At 40.9% G+C, this 22670-nt stretch overlaps 1 protein-coding gene across 10 annotated transcripts in view; it reads right to left on the bottom strand.

Annotated features, from left to right (window-relative positions):
* TANC2 (tetratricopeptide repeat, ankyrin repeat and coiled-coil containing 2) overlaps window positions 1–22670 on the bottom strand; it is a 378583-nt gene that overhangs the window by 314913 nt on the left and 41000 nt on the right. For 7 of the 10 annotated variants that reach the window (XM_061588293.1, XM_061588296.1, XM_061588297.1 and 4 more), the window contains exons 2-3: window positions 19471–19622; window positions 19107–19206 (exon numbers count right to left, since the gene is read on the bottom strand). The exons of 1 other annotated variant lie outside the window; for it this stretch is intronic. In XM_061588293.1, coding sequence (XP_061444277.1) covers window positions 19107–19173 — 67 coding nt within the window. In that variant the 5' untranslated portion in view covers window positions 19174–19206; window positions 19471–19622. Of the gene's footprint in view, window positions 1–9079; window positions 9192–19106; window positions 19207–19470; window positions 19623–22670 lie in introns of those variants that run through there. 2 more of the 10 variants (XM_061588301.1, XM_061588294.1) reach the window with 2 other exon arrangements.

Below are 22670 nucleotides of genomic sequence, written 5' to 3'. Positions count from 1 at the left end.
CCCCGCTTACAGTGAATTCCATTGTTCTTTAAAAAGAGTCTATAAAAGCAGAATGCTAGGATTCTTAGAGTTTAACATTAAGGAGTAAATGTTAAAAACGGGGGAATGTTAAAAGAAAATTTTAGCCCTTGGTAGTCCAAAGTACCTGTTTGGGAATACTATTTGTTAAAGTAAAGCCTAGATGCCTTAAGATGTGTAAAGTCCTAATGATTTAAGGAATTTGGCTCAAGATGTTTAGCTAACTATCTGTCTCCTGTTTGCCTTGTAAAGCCGGTAAAGTATAACCATAAGATGTGTGCAAGAAATGCAAATAGCATAAACAGCATGACAAAGGGTCAGATACTGCTTGTATTTGTTTGTTTGTTTAAAAGCTTAAGGCATGGTCAGCAGACTGTGACTCACTGTTTAAACTTGAGTTTGGGAAAGTAAGGATTAAACTGTTGAACCCTTGGGAAAAGATTAACTAGACTACTTATGAAGCAGAACATAACTAACATGGGTGTAAAATTAACCAGCTTGTTTTGTAGAGGGTATAAAAATCCCTGTTTTGGGGGGCTCAGGGCTCTCTCATGCATCACCCCTTGTGTGATGGGAATGGTTAGCCTTTATTGCAATAAATTATAATGTCTTGGACTCGATATACCCATGTCAAGTGGTTATTGTCTTCGCCTGGAAGGACCATAAGTCATTCTTATGACAGTACCATCCACTGAACGTAAGGGATTTGTACTGTAATTTGTTGGTCCATAGATGGCCTTTGTGGCATTAAAAAAAGCCCCGTGCATCGTGAGCATCTGCAAAGTGCTGGATTTCTTGAGCTTTCTTTATGCACCAGGCGTTCTTAAGTTCTCTAGTTCTTCTTTGGACCTCAGCCTTTGCACTGGCATAGATTTCTTTTCTTAGCAGCACAGTCAATGTCTTTCTGCCATATCTGGAAGGCTTTCCTTTCCTTTTCTTGTCAATGATATGTTTAATCTCACTATCATTCTCATCAAACCAATCCTGATGTTTCTTAGTTTGGTATCCAATAGTTTGTTCACATGCTGCAATAATGGATGTCTTCAGTTTAATCCAGCGTTCCTCAACATTTTCAGGGAGTTCCATCGGTAGATGTTTCTTGAGAGTTGTTTGAAAGCAGGCTCGCTTAATAGGATCTTGAAGGGCATGGATATTCATTTTACACCTTGGTTTTCTTCCTTGGAGCCTATGTTGAGGAACAATATTAATGGCCATAGTGGATCGAATTAATCGGTGATCTGTCCAGCAGTCATCAGCACTCGTCATGGCCCTAGAGAGGAGTACATCATGACGATCTCTGGCACAGACGATTACGTAATCCAGGAGACACCAGTGTTTTGACCAAGGGTGCTTCTATTATGTTTTAAATTTATTTTTCTGATGAAAGAGTGTGTTTGTAATAACAAGATTATGCTCTGCACATTTAGTCAGAAGTAGAATGCCATTCAGGTTGCTATTCACTCTATCCTTCCTCCAAGGCAAGGAACTCAAGGCAGTATTCAAGGGTCTCCTTTTCTCCATGTTATCTTCACAACTCTGTGGGCTATGTTAGGTTGAAAGACAGTGACAGGCCAAGGTTCACACAGTGGGTTTCCTGGCTGAGTGGTGATTTTAACAGTAGTCCACTTTATTTCCCTGCATTTTATTCCACATTCTAGAAAAAAGATGTGGAAATGAATAATCTGTGGGATGGGGAAAATACTATACCCCCACAGACCTTGAAATGTATGGGTTCTCTTGTTAACAGTCCTGTGTGGCACCTTTAAGACTAATCAATCCAGGCAGCAATCCTATACAGGAATTCAATAGGGGCTTACTTCTGAGTAATGTGCATTTATTCTGGCATAAATCCACACTAGAAATTGTGGCACCAGGGACCCCTTCTGAACCAACATTATTAATAAAACTGCAGTGTTCACCGTTTCTTTGCAAAGGAGGAGGATATGGAAAGAACCAGAACAGTTGTGGACCACACAACTTTTCTCCCAGCAGAGAAGCAACTGTGACAGCAGGCACCCTTTCTGAACCAAAATAAGCCATTTTCAGTTTAATTAGGTGTTAACTATTTGTAAAACAGGAACACTTTAAGTGTTTAAAGTATCTTTGCAAGGAAGGAAGATGGAGAGGAAACCAGAACCTGGCCATGCTACTGTGACCTCTCATTGGCCGTGCCCTCAGGACATCTTAGTTGTCCCACCAGTTCTAGTAGGCACCATCCACCAATGTAATAAACAGAACAAAAGTAGAACAAATAGGCATCCCTGCCTCATTTCTCTTCATAAGGAATATAATTCTGAAAGGTATCTATAACCAGAATTTGAACTGTTGAATTTGCATATATCAACTGCACCCAGTCTTCCAAGACTGAATTATTTTTAACACAGATATTGTCACTGTACACAGCTGAATGCTTCTTCAGCATCAAAATCAACAATACACACTTCTGTTTTGACTCATTTCCTGGATTGATTTTGTCTATTAAACCACATTTAATTAGTTCAGTTTGATAATATTTAATATAAGCCAATATAATTCAACCTTGATGCTATTACTGAGATTCAAATTTTGAAGTATTGATTCAGAAGTCTGACCTATGAGAACTTTTATCTTTACCTGGTTTTCAGATCATAATCTTTGCTTCTTCTTAAAATTTGGTTTACATTTGGTTACCACCCTCAAATGTAAAATTTCATTAACAGTATTCACTAAAGGTTTTTATATCTTGTCAAGGAATGTTTTACAAAATGTCAGGATAAAATCATTCATTCCTGGACATTTATTTAGTTCCTGGAGCTTTGTTATTAGGAAAATTTCTAATTGCTGTCCTCGGTTTGTACATCGTTCCTTGTGCCTCCAAGTTATTAGTATCATCAAGATAGTTTGATTATTTCAAGTTTACTTCTTTCTCAATTAATTCCTCTGAGGGACCTTCTCATTTATGATCCCTAAAGGACTTAAATTGATTATATATTTCTCTTGCATAGTTGCTATTACTTAAGATGGGAGGAACCAAATTCTTCCTTTGTTGATAGGCCAAACTCAAACTCAAAGCTTTTCTGTTTCTTTATTAGTTTATAAATTCTAGCTGTTTCCTTACCCACTCCAGCTTTTCATGTACCTGAGCTTCTCTAAGTTTGTATTCTCTCTCTCTAACCTTGTTATTTGATCTAATTGTTGTTCTTGTAAATAAGTTTTATTTTTCATTTCGGCTACCGTCTTAGGAAAGATATTCCTAATACATGTTTTCCTCACATACCAAACAGTAGGCTAGGTTACTTCAGAAGATGTAGGAAGATGAAAATCAATTCATCAATTCCTTATTACTGCAATAAATTTTAATCACCTTTATTTAGACAAAACATCACCTGCATTCATCCAAAATAGTACAATGGGAGCATGTTCTGTATGTGTCATTTTCAATCTTAGCCTCATATACCAATTAGAATGCAAGGTTAGGTTTAGTTTACATGGTATTCTACAAGCGTAATCAACTAAAAGATTAAACTTTTAGCAAAGTTTTTAAATATCCTGCCAAGGCTTTTAACTTCAAATTATATTATATTATAACTGACTGTCATTTACATAGCCAAGCAGCCATAACACATAGCTCCTGCTGGGATGAAGGGCAGGATATAAATCAAATAATAAATAAAAATAATAATATATTAAATAAATAAATAAATAACAGCAGCCATAACACAAGAGGGAATTATCAGCTGGGGGGACCTCTGAGCCTGATGTCAAAATAACTTCGAAGTAGGTGCCAAGTGAGCATCCCTGGGGAGAATATTTTACAAATGGAGCACCACTACTGAGAAAGCCCTTTCCCCAATTATCACCTGCCATAATTCAGTGGTGACACCACTGAAAGAAATGACTTCAAATACAGTAGGGCCCCACTCACAGGGCAGGTTACGTTCCAGACCCCCGCCAAAAAGCAAAAATTGCCGGAAAGTGGATCATAGCCCGAACCCTGCTGCTGCTCCAGGGCAATCAGCTGTACAGCACAATTGATCACTATCAGCTGGAGCGTGGCAGCTGGAGCGAGTGATCAGCTGTAGTGTGGGGAGCTCCAGCCGCTTGCAGCACTTGGTCCCTGAAGCTCCCCATGCTACAGCTGATCAGCTGCAGCGCAGGGAGCTCCAGCCGCCACACTCCAGCTGACAGCGCTTGGCCCTTAAAGCTCCCCGCACTACAGCTGATCACCTCGCTGGCACCGTAGTAGCGGAACGCCAAAAAGTGGGGCGCTGAAAAGCTGTATCATCTTAATGTACAGTCAGACCTGTGAGTACCAGTACTTTGAACTTGCTCTACAAACAGACCAGGAGTGTTTCCAACGCCCAGTACCAATTAGCAGCCTGCCTGCTGCATTTTGAACACACTGCAGTTTCCAAACAATATTCAAAAAGCAAATCTATATACAACACATCATAATCAGTAACCTGAAGATTACCAAAGCATGAATAACTAATGCTAAACTATCTAGTTCTAATTGTTATTATTATTATTCCTCATTTCCATTGTATTTTCTCTTCCCAATATTCACTCTTACAGCATAGTCCTATGAATCCTTCCTCAAAGGTTAACTCCCCACTGTGATCAATACGTTTACTCCCCAGTACAACTTTGTAAATATTTATTTATTTATTATTTGATTTATATCCTGCCCTTCCTCTCAGTAGGAGCCCAGAGCAGTGAACAAAAGCACAAAAAACACCTTAAAATATCATAAAAACACACTTTATATATTATATATTAAAACAAAACATCTTTAAAAAAACATTTTTTTAAAAAAAAAGGTTTAAAAACGTATTAAAAAGCAATTTCAACACAGATGCATACTGGGATAAGGTCTCTACTTAAAAGGCTTGTTGAAAGAGGAAGGTCTTCAGTAGGTGCCGAAAAGTTAACAAGAGATGGCACCTGTCTAACACATAAGGGGAGGGAATTCCAAAAGGTAGGTGCCACTACACTAAAGGTCCATTTCCTATGTTGTGCAGAACGGACCTCCTGATAGTATCTGCAGGAGGCCTTCACCTGCAAAGTGCATTGATCGACTGGGTATATGAGGGATAAGACAATCTTTCAGGTATCCTGGTCCCAAGCTATACAGGGCTTTGTATACCAAAACTAGAACCTTGAACTTAGCCATATAGCTAACAGGTAGCCAGTGCAATCATTTCAGCAGAAGGGTGACATGTTGGCAATATCCTGCTCCAGTGAGCAGTCTTGCCACCACATTTTGCACCAGTTGCAGCTTCCAGACAAACCTCAAGGGTAACCCCACATACAGCACATTTCAGTAATCCAGCCTGGAGGTTACCAGTGCAAGGACAACAAAAGCCGCGGAGAGATCAAGTAAGAATAACAGGGTCACACTCCCACTGTCCTTCTTCTGATAAAGGTCATCCATCAGGGCGACCAAGGCTGATTCAGTCCCATAACCAGGCCTGAACTCAACTGGAATGGGTCAAGATAATCTGTTTCATCTAAGAGTACCTGCAATTGCTGTGCCACAACCCTCTCAATCACATTCCCTAAGAAGGGGGTATTTGTGATCGGGCGGTAGTTGTCGCAAACCAATGGATCCAGGGTGGGCTTTTTCAAAAGTGGTTGGATCACTGCCTCTTTCAGGGTGGTTGCAACCACTCCCTCCCACAACAATGCATTGACCACACCCTGGATTCACTCAGTCAAACCGCCTTGGCAAGCTTTAGTAATCCAAGAAGGACAAGGGTCAAGAGGACACGCTACTGGCCACATTGTCACAAGCACCTTGTCCACGTCATCAGGCCATATCAACTGAAACTGTTCCTCAGAAGTTGCAGCAGACGTCGCACTGGACACCTTTCTGGGGACTACAGTAGAGGTGGATGAGGCATCAAGATAGCTACAGAGGCAAGCAACTTTACCCTCAAAGTGGCTTGCAAACAATTCACAGTGGGCTTCTGAAGGTTTTAAAACTCCATTTCCTGCAGTTGATGTCAACAGATCCCTAACAATATGGAAAAGCTCCACTGGATGACTACTTGAGCATGCCATGGTGGCAGAGAAGTGGGCCTTCTTCGCCACCCTCACTGCCGCACAGTAGGCACGGTTATGTTGTTTTACTTGTGCCTGATCAGCCTCACAGCATGTCTTTCACCACTTGCATTCTAGTCACCATCCAGCATGTTTCATTGCCCTTAGCTCACTGGTGTGAAAATGGAAATGGACTCCCTTCAAGTCGATTCTGACTTATGGTGACCCTATGAATAGGGTTTTCATGGTAAGCGTGAGCAAAGCTGGGTCAGATCAACTCGTCCCAGCTCACCCACCTAGGTCTCAGTAGTGCACATCAAATCGGCACCTTCATCCATGATCAAATCATGGATGAGTATGGTCTTATTGTGTACCAATCTGGTGTTAAACAACAACACACACAGGCCAGTGGGCACAGCAGATGAGCAATGAGGAACCCGTCCATGAGAGGAGTAGGAGCAAGGAACAAGGCGTAGATAGCATTGCCCTTGTCTTCTATGGTGATTCACCACCTCCACATGGCTATACCTCCCTCTAACCATGATCACTGAAACTGGGGTGGCATCACCCATGTTCTTCCTTAATAAGACTCCTCCTAAGCACCTGATATGGACCCAACAAGAGCCCACCAACAAAACCTACCTGAACCAGTTATCCCAGTAGGTGTCTGAGATAATTGGGAACAGTCACACCCACTCAATAGGGCACATCTACTCTGCCTTGTCTCACACCAAGGAAGGGGCCAGCCTTCTGCCAGTTGCAGACTCTCACTCTGAAAGCATCTGGCAACTTTCTCCTATCGTTGAGTTCACTGCACAGGCTCTCACCCTGCACAGGAACTACAGATGCACCATATGTCCTCCCCATCACCAATCTCCTCTGGATTGGTTAAAAAAAATAAGATATGTGCTTAAGATTAAAATATAAATCACTACAATACTAATGTTATTTGATGGGAGGTTCTTTTCAATATATTGCTCAGATGCATCTAGCCTCTTGCATATATTTTCCTTATTTTAAATCAGATACAAGAACTTCTTTAGTATCACCCAATGTTATTAAATGCTCCTGTTCATATTCCTTCCTTTTTTATTGGTGTAGTCTCCATAGTTTTAGTCACTAATGTAGACTGAATTATCTTACTTTGTTTTTATTTATATTAAAAATGCTTACACAGTCTTACTGTTATAATCAAAAAGTTCTATCCCTACTCAGCCATATAAACCTCTATCTGCATACCCAAGTGGCTGAACCTAGACACTGATGTACTCCGAGGTCTTCCTGGTTACCACAGCGATACCAAGACACACAACGAAGCCTTCAATGTGCCTTTTGAGATCCTCAAGGTGAGTTGCAGCTCGCTCTGTCCAATTCAGTCCTTTTCAGGACCAGTATATGCTTCCCTGCTTACTGCCCACTGTTGAAATAGCTCCAGCCTGTCACACCTTTACGGGCTTCAGATAGCATTACAGCAAATCATTTAGGCACCTTTAGGCATCAGGCAAAAACATTTCTCTTCTTCCTGGCATTTGGTTCTTAACTTTGGAAGGCTTTTTGTGGGTTTCTGCTGTGTAGCCTTCCTAAGAAAGGTTGCTTCGCCACCTTATGTTTTTGTTTTTAACTTTTTATATTTTTTTAATCTTTTAAAAGATCAGAAATCAGAAGAAGGCTAAAACTGGGGAGGGCAGCTGTGAGAGAACTAGAACAGGTCCTCAAATGCAAAGATGTATCACTGAACACTAAAGTCAGGATCATTCAGACCATGATATTCCCGATCTCTATGTATGGATGTGAAAGTTGGACAGTGAAAAAAGCAGGTAAGAGAGAAATAAACTCATTTGAAATGTGGTGTTGGAAGAGAGGTTTGAGCATACCATGGACTGTGAAAAAGACAAATAATTGGGTGTTAGAACAAATTAAACCAGAACTATCACTAGAAGCTAAAATGAGGAAACTAAGGTTATCATACTTTGGACACATAATGAGAAGACATGAGTCATTAGAAAAGATAATAATGCTGGGAAAAACAGAAGGGAGTAGAAAAAGAGGAAGGCCAAACAAGAGATGGATTGATTCCATAAAGGAAGCCACAGAACTGAACTTACAAGATCTGAACAGGGTGGTTCACGACAGATGCTCTTGGAGGTTGCTGATTCATAGGGTCGCCATAAGTCATAGTCGACTTGGAGGCACATAACAACAATCTTTTTAATTTTTATTAACTGTAAGTCGCTTTAAGTGCACATATATGTGTAGAAATGTGACTAACAAATGTAATAAATAAATAGATGCAATTTAATCAAAGCAAGTGTAAACTGACCCCCTCCCCTAATTTCACGTATGGCAATGGGGTCTCAATTGGTGATGACTGACCAGAAACAAGACCTTGGTGATATAGTGAATAGCTTGAAGATGTAAATCCAGTGCACAACAGCTACGAAGAACATGAATTCTATGTTGGGGATCATTAGAAAAGAGATTGAAAACAACATCATTTGGGGCTTTAGACAAAAAGACAAGTAAAGAGAGACATGACAGAGGTGTATAAGATTATGCACAGGGTACAGAAAACAGATAGAGAAGTTTTTCTCCCTTTCTCATAATACTAGAACCCAGGGCCATTCAATGAAAATGAATTTTGGAAGATTCAGGACAGGCAAAGGAGGAACTTCTTCAAGCAACACACATCAAAATGATAGAATTCACCCCACAAGAAGGGATAGCCACGAACCTAAATGGCTTAAAAGATTACACAAGTTCATGGAGCATACGGCTATTAATCACAAGTGTCAGAGGCAGTATGCCTTTATATACCCATTGCTGGGGAGCACAAGTGAGAAAAGTGTTGTTGCACTCAAGCCCTGTTTGCAGGCTTTCCACAGGCATCTGACTGGCCACTGTGAGAATAGTATGCTAGACTAGATATCCCTTTGGTCGGATTGAGCAATTTAAATGACTCCATTTAAAAAATGGATATCTGCTGAGTTTGCCTACAATTGTTTACATAGGAGGACTGAACACACATTGGAAGACATATTACCACATCATTCACCGCACTGGCAGATATATATTCAGGTCTGCTAAGATAGTAAAGCTAGAACTTGCATATCCACTGCTTCACAATTTGGCAGCTCAGCATTTCCTGCCACAACCTGTAAAGGAAGCAGTGACTGATATTACCAGCATGGAAGGAAAGAGGCAGAAGATACATTAACAATATATTTCGTTATTTATATTATTTATTATTTTTAAAAAGACCCAGAATGCCTTACATTCAAAGATCAATACAACTGTCAGTACCCTGAGGCTTAAGCTACACAATCTGAAAGACACAACACAGCAGGAAAGAGGGGGGAAAGTAACTCAGACACTAGTTCTTAGTTACCAAGTTCTTAACCATGTGGAATGGAAACAGTTCAAGCAGAGGAGGCACTAAAAGTTGGTGATCTCCACTATGGAATGGTCTTGGTTCCCTTTTCTCCCTCTGCTATAGCCCAATGGAATGGATGTTGCCAAGTGATAGATGATAAGGAAACAGCCTGAGAGAACTGTCTTCTCAGCAAAGCCAATGGTGGCCCTGTTACCCTTCAGACTTGCTTCTTAATTAGAGGTGATGATGAATTAAAATTTATTTATTTGTTTGTTTATTATTTCATTTATATCCCACCCTTCCTCCCAGTAAGAGCCCAGGGTAGCAAGCACAGCAGTAAAAACACTTTAAAACATCATAAAAATAGACCTTAAAATACATTAAAACAAAACAACTTTAAAAACATTCTTTTAAAAAAGCTTTAAAAACATCTTAAATAAAAAGGTTAAAAGAACATATTGTTTAGAAAAAAATGTTAAAAAAAATATTAAAATTGCAACAATATACAGTAGGGTCCCACTCATACGTCGGGTTAGGTTCCAGACCCCCACCGAAAAGCGAAAATTGCCGAAAAGTGGAACACTGACAATAAAATGGCACCCGACACCCTTCTTGGAGCACGTCATGCCAAAAAACGCTGAAAAAGCTGAACAAGTGCTGTATGAGTAGGGCCCTACTGTAATAGAAAACTGCCATATTAGCGGAATGCCGAGAAATGGAACGCCGAAAAGCGGGGCCCTACTGTATACCCAACATAATTATACAATTTCTTATATATGACAGTACAATATGCTAATTGCTGCTATAATGAAGGAGTCTTCCAAGAAATTGGGTATATGCTTGCATATAAAGTCTCCATAACCTGGATACATGTGATCTCTGACCATCACTCACAAAACGGCTCCTTATGGTCTGGTTTGGGAATAAGCAGTCATGACACATCTTGATGCCATTTATGCCTTTTATTGATGCGCAACTGCTCTAAAAGGCCACAGTGTACTGGGCCCTCATACAAGAGGCTCTCCACGGCAAGGGATTGTCAAAGACAGTCAAAGATGTGATGCAGCTGTGGCAAGAGTTCAGCCCCTAACAGACCACATTACTATATTCATAGCTCTTGGAAGGCAACTTAGGCAGTCATCCTTTAGAGCAGTGATTCTCAAACGGTGCGCCGGGGCACACTGGTACGCCACAAGAGGTGGCTAGATGTGCCGCGAATATTATGAAAGTATATTATTATTAAGTTATTTTTATTCATAGTTTAAAATATATTAATATATTTTTTAATTTTGTACACGAAGTGCGCCAGAAAATTTTTATATGTTTTACAGTGCGCCGCAAACCAAAAAAGATTGAGAACCACTGCTTTAGAGTCAGGAGGGTTTCTATTAAGTTTCAAGTACCTATATTTAAATTTGAGAAAGAAGGGAGAATGCTGTACGGAAACACAACCAAATCAAAGTTTGTACACAGAATAAAAGAATCTGCCTTGTACCAAGTCAGACTATTTTTCCATTCAGCCCAGTACAGTCTTGTTTTGACTGGCAGTGACTTTCCAGGGTCTCATGCAGAAGTCTATCACATCACCTGCTACCTGTTGGATTGTTGTTTTTCTAACCTGAGATGCTGTGGGTTGAACCTCAGACCTTCTGCATGCAAAGAATGTGCCCTGCCACTGAGCTGTGCCTATGCATATGTTATAAAATGTAATCACATACATTTTCTCTCTTACTTTTTTCTGCCATTAGGAACTTCCCATGTTCTTGCAATTAGGAGGTGATTTGTTCTTTGGCTTTAGGGATTTAAAGCAGCTGTTCTGCAAGTGTGTGTGGGAAAACATATGATGGGTAAATTTCTGCATCTGTTTATCTGTGATAAGAAAATTGCCTTCTCCAGGTAATCAGTATTGAATAATCATTAGAGATTTATCATTTTTGCTGCAATTTCAGATAGATCACAAAAAAGGGGGGGAGGAGAGGTCACAAAGGAATAGGAGCTGGGAGCTGCCTGCAGAAGGAGGAGATTGTTTAATTCCAGTAAAAGATCAGAGATCCAAAGATAGAACCTCTGCCACAGCTGGAGAAGTCATAGGCAATGAGGAATAGAAGGGACAAGAGAGGCCATCTGTCCTTAATAGTGACCTTATCACTCTGTAGGGATGTTTAGAACAGGATATGGAGAATTCAGATTGTGTTTCTTATTCTATTCTGCATGTAACAGTAGCTTGGCATGATATCCTATATAACTGTCGACTGTTATGACAGGTAATTGATTAGTGTAACAAAGTCATATTTAATCTCACTGGGAGCTGGTATCCATAGTTTCATGCACTGGACTCTACCAAGCCATGTTTAATTGTCATTTTAGTACTCATTCAGTTCTGCACATAAATACAGTGACTAAGCAGAAGGGTTTTTCCCCCTTATGTAAATTAGTCTTAGAAACGTATATTCTGCACAAAAGCACCCTTTGAAGCAGCTTGTGCATGCACACAAACAACTTCAAACATGCGTTTGCAAAGGCTTTAAGACACCTCCTGCACCCGTTTGCTCAAATGGGAGACTGAGGTGTATCTTGACGTTTTTACAAAAGCCTCCCCACTTCTCCCATTAACTCACCGATACTGGAGACAAAGGGGGAGGAAGAATTTGGAAAAGCTTTTGTGACTCTCCTTCCTTCCTCCTTCAAGTCCACAATGTCAGGAACTTAAAGTGGGAAGCCTTTTCAAAGTACCCCCCTTCCCCTTCAGGTCCCCAATGTTGGGAACTTAATAAGGGAGGGGGGGCATGGAAACGTCTTTCTTTCTCTTCCTTCAGGTGGTGTAATGGCAGGGGGTGAGAGGATAAAGGAGAGAAAAAAACTATTTCTCTTCTTCATCCCCCCTTCTTGCCACTGCCACTGGTAGCAAAGTTCCCAAGCATCAGCAGAAAGCACTGGCTTCCTTCTTTCTCTTCCAGCATTGCAATGGCAGGGGGTGGGAGGATAAAAAGAGAGAAAAAACTCTCTCTCTTCTTCGTCCTCCCCCCCTTGCCACTGCCACTGGCAGTGAAAGGCAGCTGGCACTTGGCAACCCCCACCCCACAAGGGATTTTAACAGGTGTGCAGGGTCACTCACCTGCCAATCATGTGATATCATAATGATGCTACATGACTGACAGGTGGCAAGGCCTATCTTGACAGTCAAAGCCCTGGCATAGAGATTTCAACCATGAATTGTAATGTATGGACTCCAGAAGATGTTCGTTGTGGGTCCCACATTTGTAACGTTGGAAAGGTGTGATTAAAACCATCTGTAAAAAAACAGTCTTGAAAGATAGCTTATGCAAAGAGCTTGCACATGCAGAAGAGCAATTTTTCATTTTCCCCATAATGCTCTTCTGCTAGGTCAGAAACAGCCCTTCCATGAACAGAAAGCCCTTTCTGCTCAGGTTTAGATACGACTTAGTATGCTTTGCACTTAATACAACTGCTAGGGCTCTCAAGGAGTCCATCAGGAATGGATTGGCTTGCCTTTATTGTTGTTTTTAAATAAAGCCAGCCAATATGTTCAAAAAAGACATTTAACTATTAGTTCCTCCTTTGCAAATAATTCAGTTTCAAAAATATTTATTCTGAAGGTAACCAGGTACCCATGTTATTTCCAATCCAATCTTGATATGGTGTTATCACAAAACCATGTGTGCTTCCCAACAGCAAACATAAAGCCACAATTCAAAGAACCAGAAAACTAGTTCCATCAACCCAGAAAGGCTTTTATCTCCCCCACCCCTCACAGCACCCCACAAACTGTCTTCTAATCCAAGTGAAACTTCAAAGTGACTTTGCAACAGATTGGGGGGGGCTGCTGCTACAAACCCTAGTAGACATGTGAAATCATTTGTGTGCTAGATAGTACCCTGTGGGGGAGTCACCCTCCAAAACTGTTTTGGTAATGCTCTTACCGATTTTTCCTTTATAAAATTCAAATAAAATGGCTACATGATGCTTTCTGCACCACTTCCTACTCTTCTGGAGAAATAGAGTTCAAGTGGTATTGTCACTGCCCCAACTTCATTCCTCATAAGCTCCCTTGCAAAAGAAAATGGAACAGTCACATTTATCACAGTCACATTATCCAAGCTCAACATACTTATGAAAAAAGTGATAGAAAGAATAAAGTACCCCTAGATTGACTAGAAAAGATCCATGCAAACAGAAGAGCAACAAAACAAGTCAGCACGTTACTGAAAGAGTAGAAGAAGCATGTAGTTCGTCTACTGCTTCCTCACCGATACATAGTTCGATACTATAAATTTACCAGAACATCAGCCAGCACAGCAATCAAGTTTCACTGATGAAAAGTAGGCAAAAATGGGCTTAAAAATTGCCCTGGGCTCCTTTGGGAGGAAGGCCAGGATATAAATTTAATAAATAAAGTAAAAAATTCTTATTGGCCTTTCAAACTTTGGAACATTCACTCCACATAGTTACAAGCAAATCGCATATAACGTATTTCATTTAGGTATAATTACAGGCAGGTATTGATCCAGTCTGGATTGGGGATAACAAATAGGACTATGACATATAGAAATCTACCATTATATGACCTTTACATTATGTCAACTCATTCAAATCACTACTGCACCCTAAATAGCAGTTACATATTTCATTTATATTTTATTCCATCACTAAAGCTCTGAGTGGCACACATGGATAATTAAAGTTTACACTTATAAGAAACGGAGGGTGACAAGAAGTAGGATTTATCTTAATATTCCAGGAGCCCTATCTCCAATAGCCAATGCCCTATGGTGGTAATTCAGACATTAATTAGCTGTTTTGAGACGCGCTCTAGTAAGAAAGAAGGGTTGTAAATATTGGTCTGTGGCCAATGACTGGGGCGCAGTTGTACTTCCCCTCATTTCAGTAGTTCAGAGCAACATACCCAGCTAAAATAACGTTAAATTAATGGCCACACTAAACAGCTGTTAAGAAAACTATAGCTAGCTTTTTGTTGAATCGTTTTTAATTACAAAGCAACCACAGGGAGAGGGGGGAGGAGAGATTGGACTAGGGAAAGTGGTGCTCGGGAGGGAACATTTAACCTTTTCCCCAACACCCTTCAAAGCTGCTATTTGCCCCACAGTGGAAAACATCCAGTATGTTTCTTCAAATAAAGGCTGCTGGGTGGAATGGAGGATTCAAATCATGATTGCCTTGATTTTGAGTTTGTTGCCTACCCTCCCAATGACTAAATGTCCCATTGATCCCCAGACCTAATATAGGGAGAGGAAGAAAAAGCTGACTGTCTTTTCTTTTACTCTGGAATATGACTGAATACCAATTGGACAATTGAGGGAAAGCCCCCAGAGACACTGGAATCCCAAGTTACCTTACTTATTTTTTTATACACCATTAAGACAGGGATGACCACTAGAGCACTGTGAGGGGGAAGGAAACGGATCCATGATGAATCATAATTGTAGGAGACGTTCATAATAGTACTTCCCAAACCTAGATTATTCAGGCTACAAGAACTATGGATATTACACAGCATGTTACTTATCATGGTCAAACTAATTAAGAGATGTCTTATGTTCTAGATCCTCAAAGTTTGATGCATATACTGAACCTATAGATATGGTTCTGCATGAAAGTGGCACTACATGGACATTGCAAGCAGTTGCTATTATATTTACTGAAACCCCAACTCTAAGGGAAAGATTTACAACAACAGCTACATTAACTGCTACACAGAACAGGAAGAAGTGAAAAGGATACATAAAGGCTTGGTACAGCACTTATTATTTTCCTTTTGACAGAAAACATTTTCCTATGGGGAATTACCCAGATCACTGAACCATTGGTAGGGAATGGACAGGGGAGTTATCAGAAACTCACATGTTTTTTTTGAGGACAATGCCTATTCCAACAGATAAAGAAGAATTTAAAAGACTGGTTATCTCATGACAGAATAGACTTGTACTGAGCAAGGGAAAAGGAAAATAACATTGGAGAGCCTGAGTGGACCTACTGCTGAAGTGCTTTGAGCTAGTAATCCTGATGCCATTGTGGTGGAGTATCTTGCCATCTGAGAGAATATTCTGGAAGCTCTGAAGGTGGAGAAGAGTTTCTGTAGAAATTCCAGTATTTAGCTTGTGCAAGAGCTCACCACAAGGAGGGAACAGCAGCGAGCAATTCAGATCAGCTAATAACAAAGAAAGCATTTAAGGTGCCAGGTATAGTGGACTAATGTTATTATAGTTGGAACTGCAAGAAAGGAAAGACAACAGTCCACTCCTGGATCTAGGACAAACTCCTTATCCTAATCTTCTCCATGACCTTGTCAGCTTCTTGAGGTAGGAATCTGCCATCCTGTTACTGTGAGAAGTGTCATGTGCATTGATGGTGCTAAATAAATAAAATGTTAATCATTCTGCATGGTACATTATAGAATTCTATTAATAAAAAAGACCCCTGCTGGTAAGCAACAATGGGGAACAATAACAGGGAAGGGAGTGAGAAGACACAATTGCAAAGAATTAATCAGAGCAAATACAGCTCCATGAATTTAAGCTTGGTTACAGCTGAAAATGAAAAGGTGGGTTTTAAGGAAGGATTTGAAGGGGCAGGAAAAATGGGGCACCATGTACATGTATTACATCCAAACCAAGGATCGTTATTTGTTTCACTCCAAACCATGATCTTAAGCCAAGATTTGTTCTTGACTTACCAATCATGATTCACTTAAATGCAACAAACCATGATACAAAGTTCAGACATAAGGCTATTATTATTATATTATATTATAGCAGAAACATTATAAAACTTAAAACACAATAGCTTTCAATCAAAAAAAATCTTTAGTTCGCTTACAGTCCTATCCTATGAATATTTACTCAAAATCAAGTCGTACTGAATTCAGTGTGTCCTATTACCAAATCAGTGTGCGTAGCAGGGATGCGGAATGGCATTTGGCCTACTAGTCAGATCCTGAACTCCCCCAACTCCCATGGGCCACTTTGATGGGTGGATGTGCCACGCACCTGTCAATCATCCAACATGATCATGATGTCAGGGGACCCAAATTATTTGTTTATTTATTTATTTATTATATGATTTAGATCCCGCCGTTTCTCCCAGCAGGAGCCCAGGGCAGCAAACAAAGCACTAAAAACACTTTAAAATATCATAAAAACAGGCATTAAAATACATTTTTAAAAAACAACCTTAAAAACATTTTTAAACAAATCTTTGAAGACATTTCTTTTAAAAAAAAGGTTTAAAAACATATTGTTTTAAAAAAAGTTTAAAAACGTATTAAAAAGCAATTCCAACACAGAAGCAGACTGGCATAGGTCTTGACTTAAAAGGCTTGTTGAAAGAGGAAGATCTTCAATAGGTGCTGAAAAGATAACAGAGATGGCGCCTGTCTAGTATTTAAGGGGAGGGAATTCTACAGGGTAGGTGCCGCCACACTCCATTTCCTATGTTGTGCAGAACAGACCTCCTCATAAGATGGTAACTGCAGGAGGGCCTCACCTGCACAAGGATAAGATGGTCTCTCCGGTATCCTGGTCCCAAGCTATACAGGGCTTGAAACTTAAACATGGCCCAGTAGTAAATGGGCAGCAAATGCAATTCTTTCAGCAGCGGGATGACATGTTGACGATACCCTGCCCCAGTGAGCAGTCTCACTGCCACATTTTGCACCAGCTGCAGCTTCCAGACCAACCTCAAGAGCAGCCCCGCATAGAGCACATTACAGTAATCCAGCCTCGAGGTTACCAGTGGTCAAGCTATCCCAGTCCAGAAACAGCCACAGCTGTCTTACCAGCTGAAGCTGCTGAAAGGCACTCCTAGCCACGGAGGTCCCCTGGGCCTCGATTAACAGAGATGGATCCAGGAGCACTCCCAGACTACGGACCTGCTCTTTCAGAGGAAATATGAGCCCATTCAAAGCAGGCAACTGACCAATTATCTGAACTCGGGAACCACCAAACCACAGCGTCTCTGTCTTGGTAGGACTGAGAGTCAGTTTATTGGCTCTCAACCAGCCCACCACCAAGTCCAGGCAGCGGTCCAGGGCTTGCACGGCATGTCCTAATTCAGATGTTACAGAGAAATAGAGCTGGGTATCATCAGCATACTGCTGACACCTTTCCCCAAATTTCCTGATGACCGCTCCCAAGGGCTTCATATAGATGTTAAACAGCATAGGGGACAAGGTGCTACCCTGCAGCACCCCACAGCACAACTGCCAGGGGGCTGAAAGACAATCACCCAATGCTATTCTCTGAAAACGACCCTGGAGATAGGATCGGAAACACAGTAAAACAGTGCCTCCAATACCCATCTCACCAAATCGGCCCAGAAGGATACCATGGTCAATGCTATCAAAAGCCGCTGAGAGATCAAGTAACAGGGTCGCACTCCCCCTGTCCTTCTCTTGATAACGGTCATCCATCAGGGCAACCAAGGCTGATTCAGTCCCATAACCAGGCCTGAACCCAGAGTGGAATGGGTCAAGATAATCTGTTTCATGCAAGAGTACTTGCAATTGCTGTGCCGCAACCCTCTCAATCACCTTCCCTAAAAAGGGGATGTTTGCGACCGGTCAGTAATTGTCGCAGACCAATGGATCCAGGGTGGGCTTTTTCAGGAGCAGTCAGATCACCGCCTCTTTCAGAGAAAAGGAAAAGAATCAGGAGAGCATACTAAGTGTGCTCCTGATTATTTTTTTTCGTGGCAGCTCAGCTTGAACTCAAGCTGACTGCAAATGAAAATTCCTACCCAAAGTCACCACCAATCAATACTAGATTAAAAGCCTGTCTTCAGCATGAATCGGCTGTATTCCAGTTAGTAGCTCCCAAGTGGAACCAATCCCAGCAGGATTTTCATTTGGCGCCAGATTTTAAAGGTGCTCAGTACAAGCTCTGCTTGCCAACAAACAACTGCATTAAAGACTCCATTGTTCCTTTGTAGCCGCATCTTTGCCTGCCCCACATCTGACATCACATATCATGTCATGTATGGAGCAAGTGCGCATGGTTTGGAGTAAGCAGTCTTGCGAGCCAATTAAGACCTTTGTCATGCCTAATTAGGCCTGTGGCCCCAAGGTTCCCTTCTGCTGATGCATAGGATTACATCCACACCCATTTAGATATGAATTTTTAATTTGCCATTACTGAATCAAGATCTAGAAGAAACAGAGGAAGTTTTTATGGTTGTCCAGCAATCACACAAATTATTCATCTCCTTTTCCCCTCTCATCAAGTATTTTCAGCCCACCTGGCATGAAACTGGTTTGATAGTTATCATTATGTTAAGGGGTGACAAAGTAACTGTGGTCGCAGATACAGCAACAGCATCAACTCTGAGTAGTCTGGGATCTTGGCACTGTGGGGAGGAGTGAACCCACTAGTTGGGACTCAAGTTGAGATTAGCAAACCAATCAACTTGTAAACTGTGGATCTAGGGATGTGGGACTTCAATTCAGAGAAAGAGAGAACAGCAGAAGGCTGTATATATTCAGATGTATGTGTGAAAACACAACACTTAGTGTAGCACTTTGAAATCCACAGGAACTCCACTTGGGATCACTATGTTGCCAGTGTGACAGTACTTCACCCCACCTTGCAGCAAGTTTATACATGCAAATCTCATTTACTGGATTGAGATGACTGCACTGCTTTAAGATATTCCTTCCTTCACTTACCACTGGATCTGTTTTTGCGGTTTGATTTCCCACCCGTAAGAAGCATCTTGAGACTGTTCCGAAACATGGTGGTTCTGGTCTAATCAGCACGCCCCAAAAACTGTATAAATATAAAAATAAAATGCATCCATTACCAATTTATTGATCATTAGCAGCAAGAAATAATGTAAAGACACAAGCGATCGTTACAATTGCTATATGTATTAATAATGCAACATTTGAATTGGCTCTTTGTAGGAAAAGAAACATACCAAAAAAAGTCTCACAACTCTTCAATAACGTGCTAATCTTCTATTACAAATTTTCTATTCTTCCAGAGACTGACTATGATCAGTACATATTTCAGGATTCTATTCTGCCTCACCTGTTTAATAGTTTGGGAAAAAATGCTGCCATGATTGGGTTCTGCAAATTGGGTAATATTTGCAAAGTAGCCCCCATGTTGGTAACAATGTAGAATCCAGAATTTTACTGCAGAAAGGCCATGTCTTGCAAAGTCAGTCGAGAGCACCAAACCTATATAAATAGGAAACAGACCAGGTATGAAAGATCCACCAAGATATACTAGTGGAACAGGCTCATGATATTGAGAGAGTGAATTTATTTACACAGATATTCAGTGACTCCCATTATCTATCTAGTTGACTCGTATAGCACCATCTTACCAAGGATAGTGAACTATATAAAGATTTCTACAAGATTGCACCAGGGACTGGGTGAAAACTCAGAAAACCCAAAAAGTGTTGAGTCATGTACAGAATTCACCTCTCATTCTCCCAGGTCTTTTAGATGCTAATGTAAGTTTGAAAGAGTAGGAGCAGTGCCAGGTAAGAATGTAAGAAGAGCTCTGCTGGATCAGACCAAAGGCCTTTCTAGTCTAGCATCCTGTTCTCATAGTGGCCAAGCAGAGGCCTATGGGAAGCCCACAAGCAGCATCTGAGTGCAACAGCACTTCCCACCCCCACCCCTTGTGATTCCCAGCAACTGGTATACAAAGGCAAAACACAAGTCAGAGTGGCTGAGTAACATTTTCAGGGGGTACAAGTTTGGTGCCCCTGCATCGGTTCTTACTCTTTTATATGACAAGCCGAAATAGAATTATGTAAAGTAAGCAAATAAGTACAGTGGTGTAGAATTGCAAGAATTGGGATACCTTGATAGCAGAGTACCTACAGATTTAATCATAAACCAAGGTAATATCAGCAGCAAGTTTAACGTTCTAATATTTGATGATGGATTGAACTAGATGAAGCAATAGAAATCCATGACTAAATCTCCCATCTCTTTAAATTTAGACAAGAAACTGCAAGGGACCAGGGTTCAGATTGGGATCACGATACATGTCTGGCTACCTTTTTCCCGGAAGGATCTATTTGCCCCATTTGGTCAGGGGGCAAATCCACCCCTCCCCACAGTTTTTTTTGTTGCTCCACAAGATACTCTCCCATTTTTGTTATTTCAAAAAAACTAAATTGGGTCCCCTGCTGTGATGTCATGATACTAAAAGATTTTTGAGGGCTCCCAGGTCCCTCTGCATTTTTATCTTTATTTTTGTTAATCATTTTTTTGAAAAAAATACTGATTGTTCCTATAGGTCCCCCACTACAATATTGTGATGCTAATGGGTTTGTGGCCCTCCAAGACCAATTTTTGATAAAAAAAATGTTTCAAAAATAAATGTTTTCACTGACCTCTGCCCCTGCTATGATTGTGATGTCAAAAGGTTTTTGTGACCCTCCCATTTTTCCTTTTAAAAAAATTGGCTGCGTCCACTTTTACACTTTGGCCCTAACCTTAACACTTGCATATGTGCCTCCTCCAAGTATGACTTAGTTGGATACAAACCATTTTTTAAAAAAATAACAACTTATTCCCACTCTCCTGAATCAGAACATACACAAATATGGCCCTCAGTTACTGAAAAGAACTAAAACTAATAAATTCTCTATCAAGAGAAGACTCCTAAAAAAGACATGCTTCCTACAGATCTCTCCACAAACAACGCATCTCCGTGGAATCCAATCTGAGCAAACAGGCCACTTATCAAAGGGGTAAGAGGCCAGTGTTATGGTTCTTTATATACAAATAAGCATGTACACATAACACCTGTTCTGGCTCGCTTGCACTGGCTGCCAATATGCTTCCGGGCCAGATTCAAAGTGTTGGTTTTGACTTATAAAGCCTTACACGGTGCGGGACCACAATATCTGTTGGAACGCCTCTCCCGATATGAACCTGCCCGTACACTGCGTTCTACATCGAAGGCCCTCCTCCGAGTTCCGACTCAGAGAGAGGCTCGGAGGGTGGTAACAAGAACTAGGGCCTTCTCGGTGGTGGCCCCTGAACTGTGGAATAGTCTCCCCGATGAGGTGCGCTTGGCGCCGACTTTGCTATCTTTTCGGCGCCAAGTTAAAACCTTCCTCTTTTCTAAGGCATTTTAATCTAATTTTAATTTTAATTTAGTTTTAAATTTGCTATAATTGATTTTAGACTTTTCATTTTCTTATATGTGCTCTTGTAGTATTATTATGGGTTCTTATTGTATGTATCTGTATTTTGCTGTAAACCACCCAGAGAGCTATGCTAGTCGGGCGGTATAAAAATCTAACAAATAAATAAATATATATAAATATGTAGGAAAGATCCAAGGAACTACAGACTTATGAAGTTCCTTGGTGTGGCTGCCAAACTTTATGCTCAATATCTGTTGGGGAAATTACTGGCCTGAGGGAGTCAGGACAGATAATTACTTGCTTCCAGACAGAGACAAGCACCCTGAATTCATGTTTGTCCCTGTGAAGGAATTAGACTTTGCTGAAATAGACTATGTGTATGGACCTTGCATTTATGAACTGTTGTGTATTAAATGGAAATGCATCTCTTACTTGTCTGTTCATTTGGGGATTACAGGGTTAACATGCTATTCCTGTCCTGCCCTTGGACTCAAATGAGAAGGCAGTAACTCTGTTGCATATGTAAGATGGCATGTCTCTTGTCTGAAGGCAGGAAAATGAAAAGGTACAAACTTTCTGGTGCCTGTAAACTGCTGGGTGGAGCCTGGGATTGGCGGGGGGGGGGCAGGTAAACAAAGATTGTATATGCAAGTAGCTAGCTTGAGGGCGGGCAGTTCAAGAAGGAACTCAAGAGACATCAAAAGCTTTTGTATGCCAGTCAGCAATTAGAACGGGGAGGGATTTCCTAGGGAGGATAACAAAGGAAAATATGATAAAGCTGCAGGTTATGTCATCAGACCCAGGGACAGAGGATTGTGTTTTTGTTCTTTTGCTTCATTGGGGAGTAAGCTGTTTTCTGTAACTTACACATAAGGAGTTTTAGTAAAAAGTTTTTATTTTTTATCCTAGTAATTTTTTTTGTTTCATGGAAATGGATAGGGATTTCATGGTAATTCAGAGGGGGTGTACCATTGCCTCCCTCTGAGGCTAGTCCTCCCCAGCTGGCTAGGGCCTGCTCAGCTTGCCACAGCTGCATAAGGCAGCCCTTTCCTTGTCCGCAACTGCCAGCTGGGGGGCAACTGGGCTTCTTGGGACTATGCAGCTTGCCCAC

Source organism: Rhineura floridana, chromosome 11, assembly GCF_030035675.1.
Source record: "Rhineura floridana isolate rRhiFlo1 chromosome 11, rRhiFlo1.hap2, whole genome shotgun sequence".
Lineage (NCBI taxonomy): Eukaryota > Metazoa > Chordata > Lepidosauria > Squamata > Rhineuridae > Rhineura > Rhineura floridana.
The sequence above is the reverse complement of the archived record's forward strand: the minus strand, read 5'-3'. Positions and strand labels throughout refer to the sequence as shown.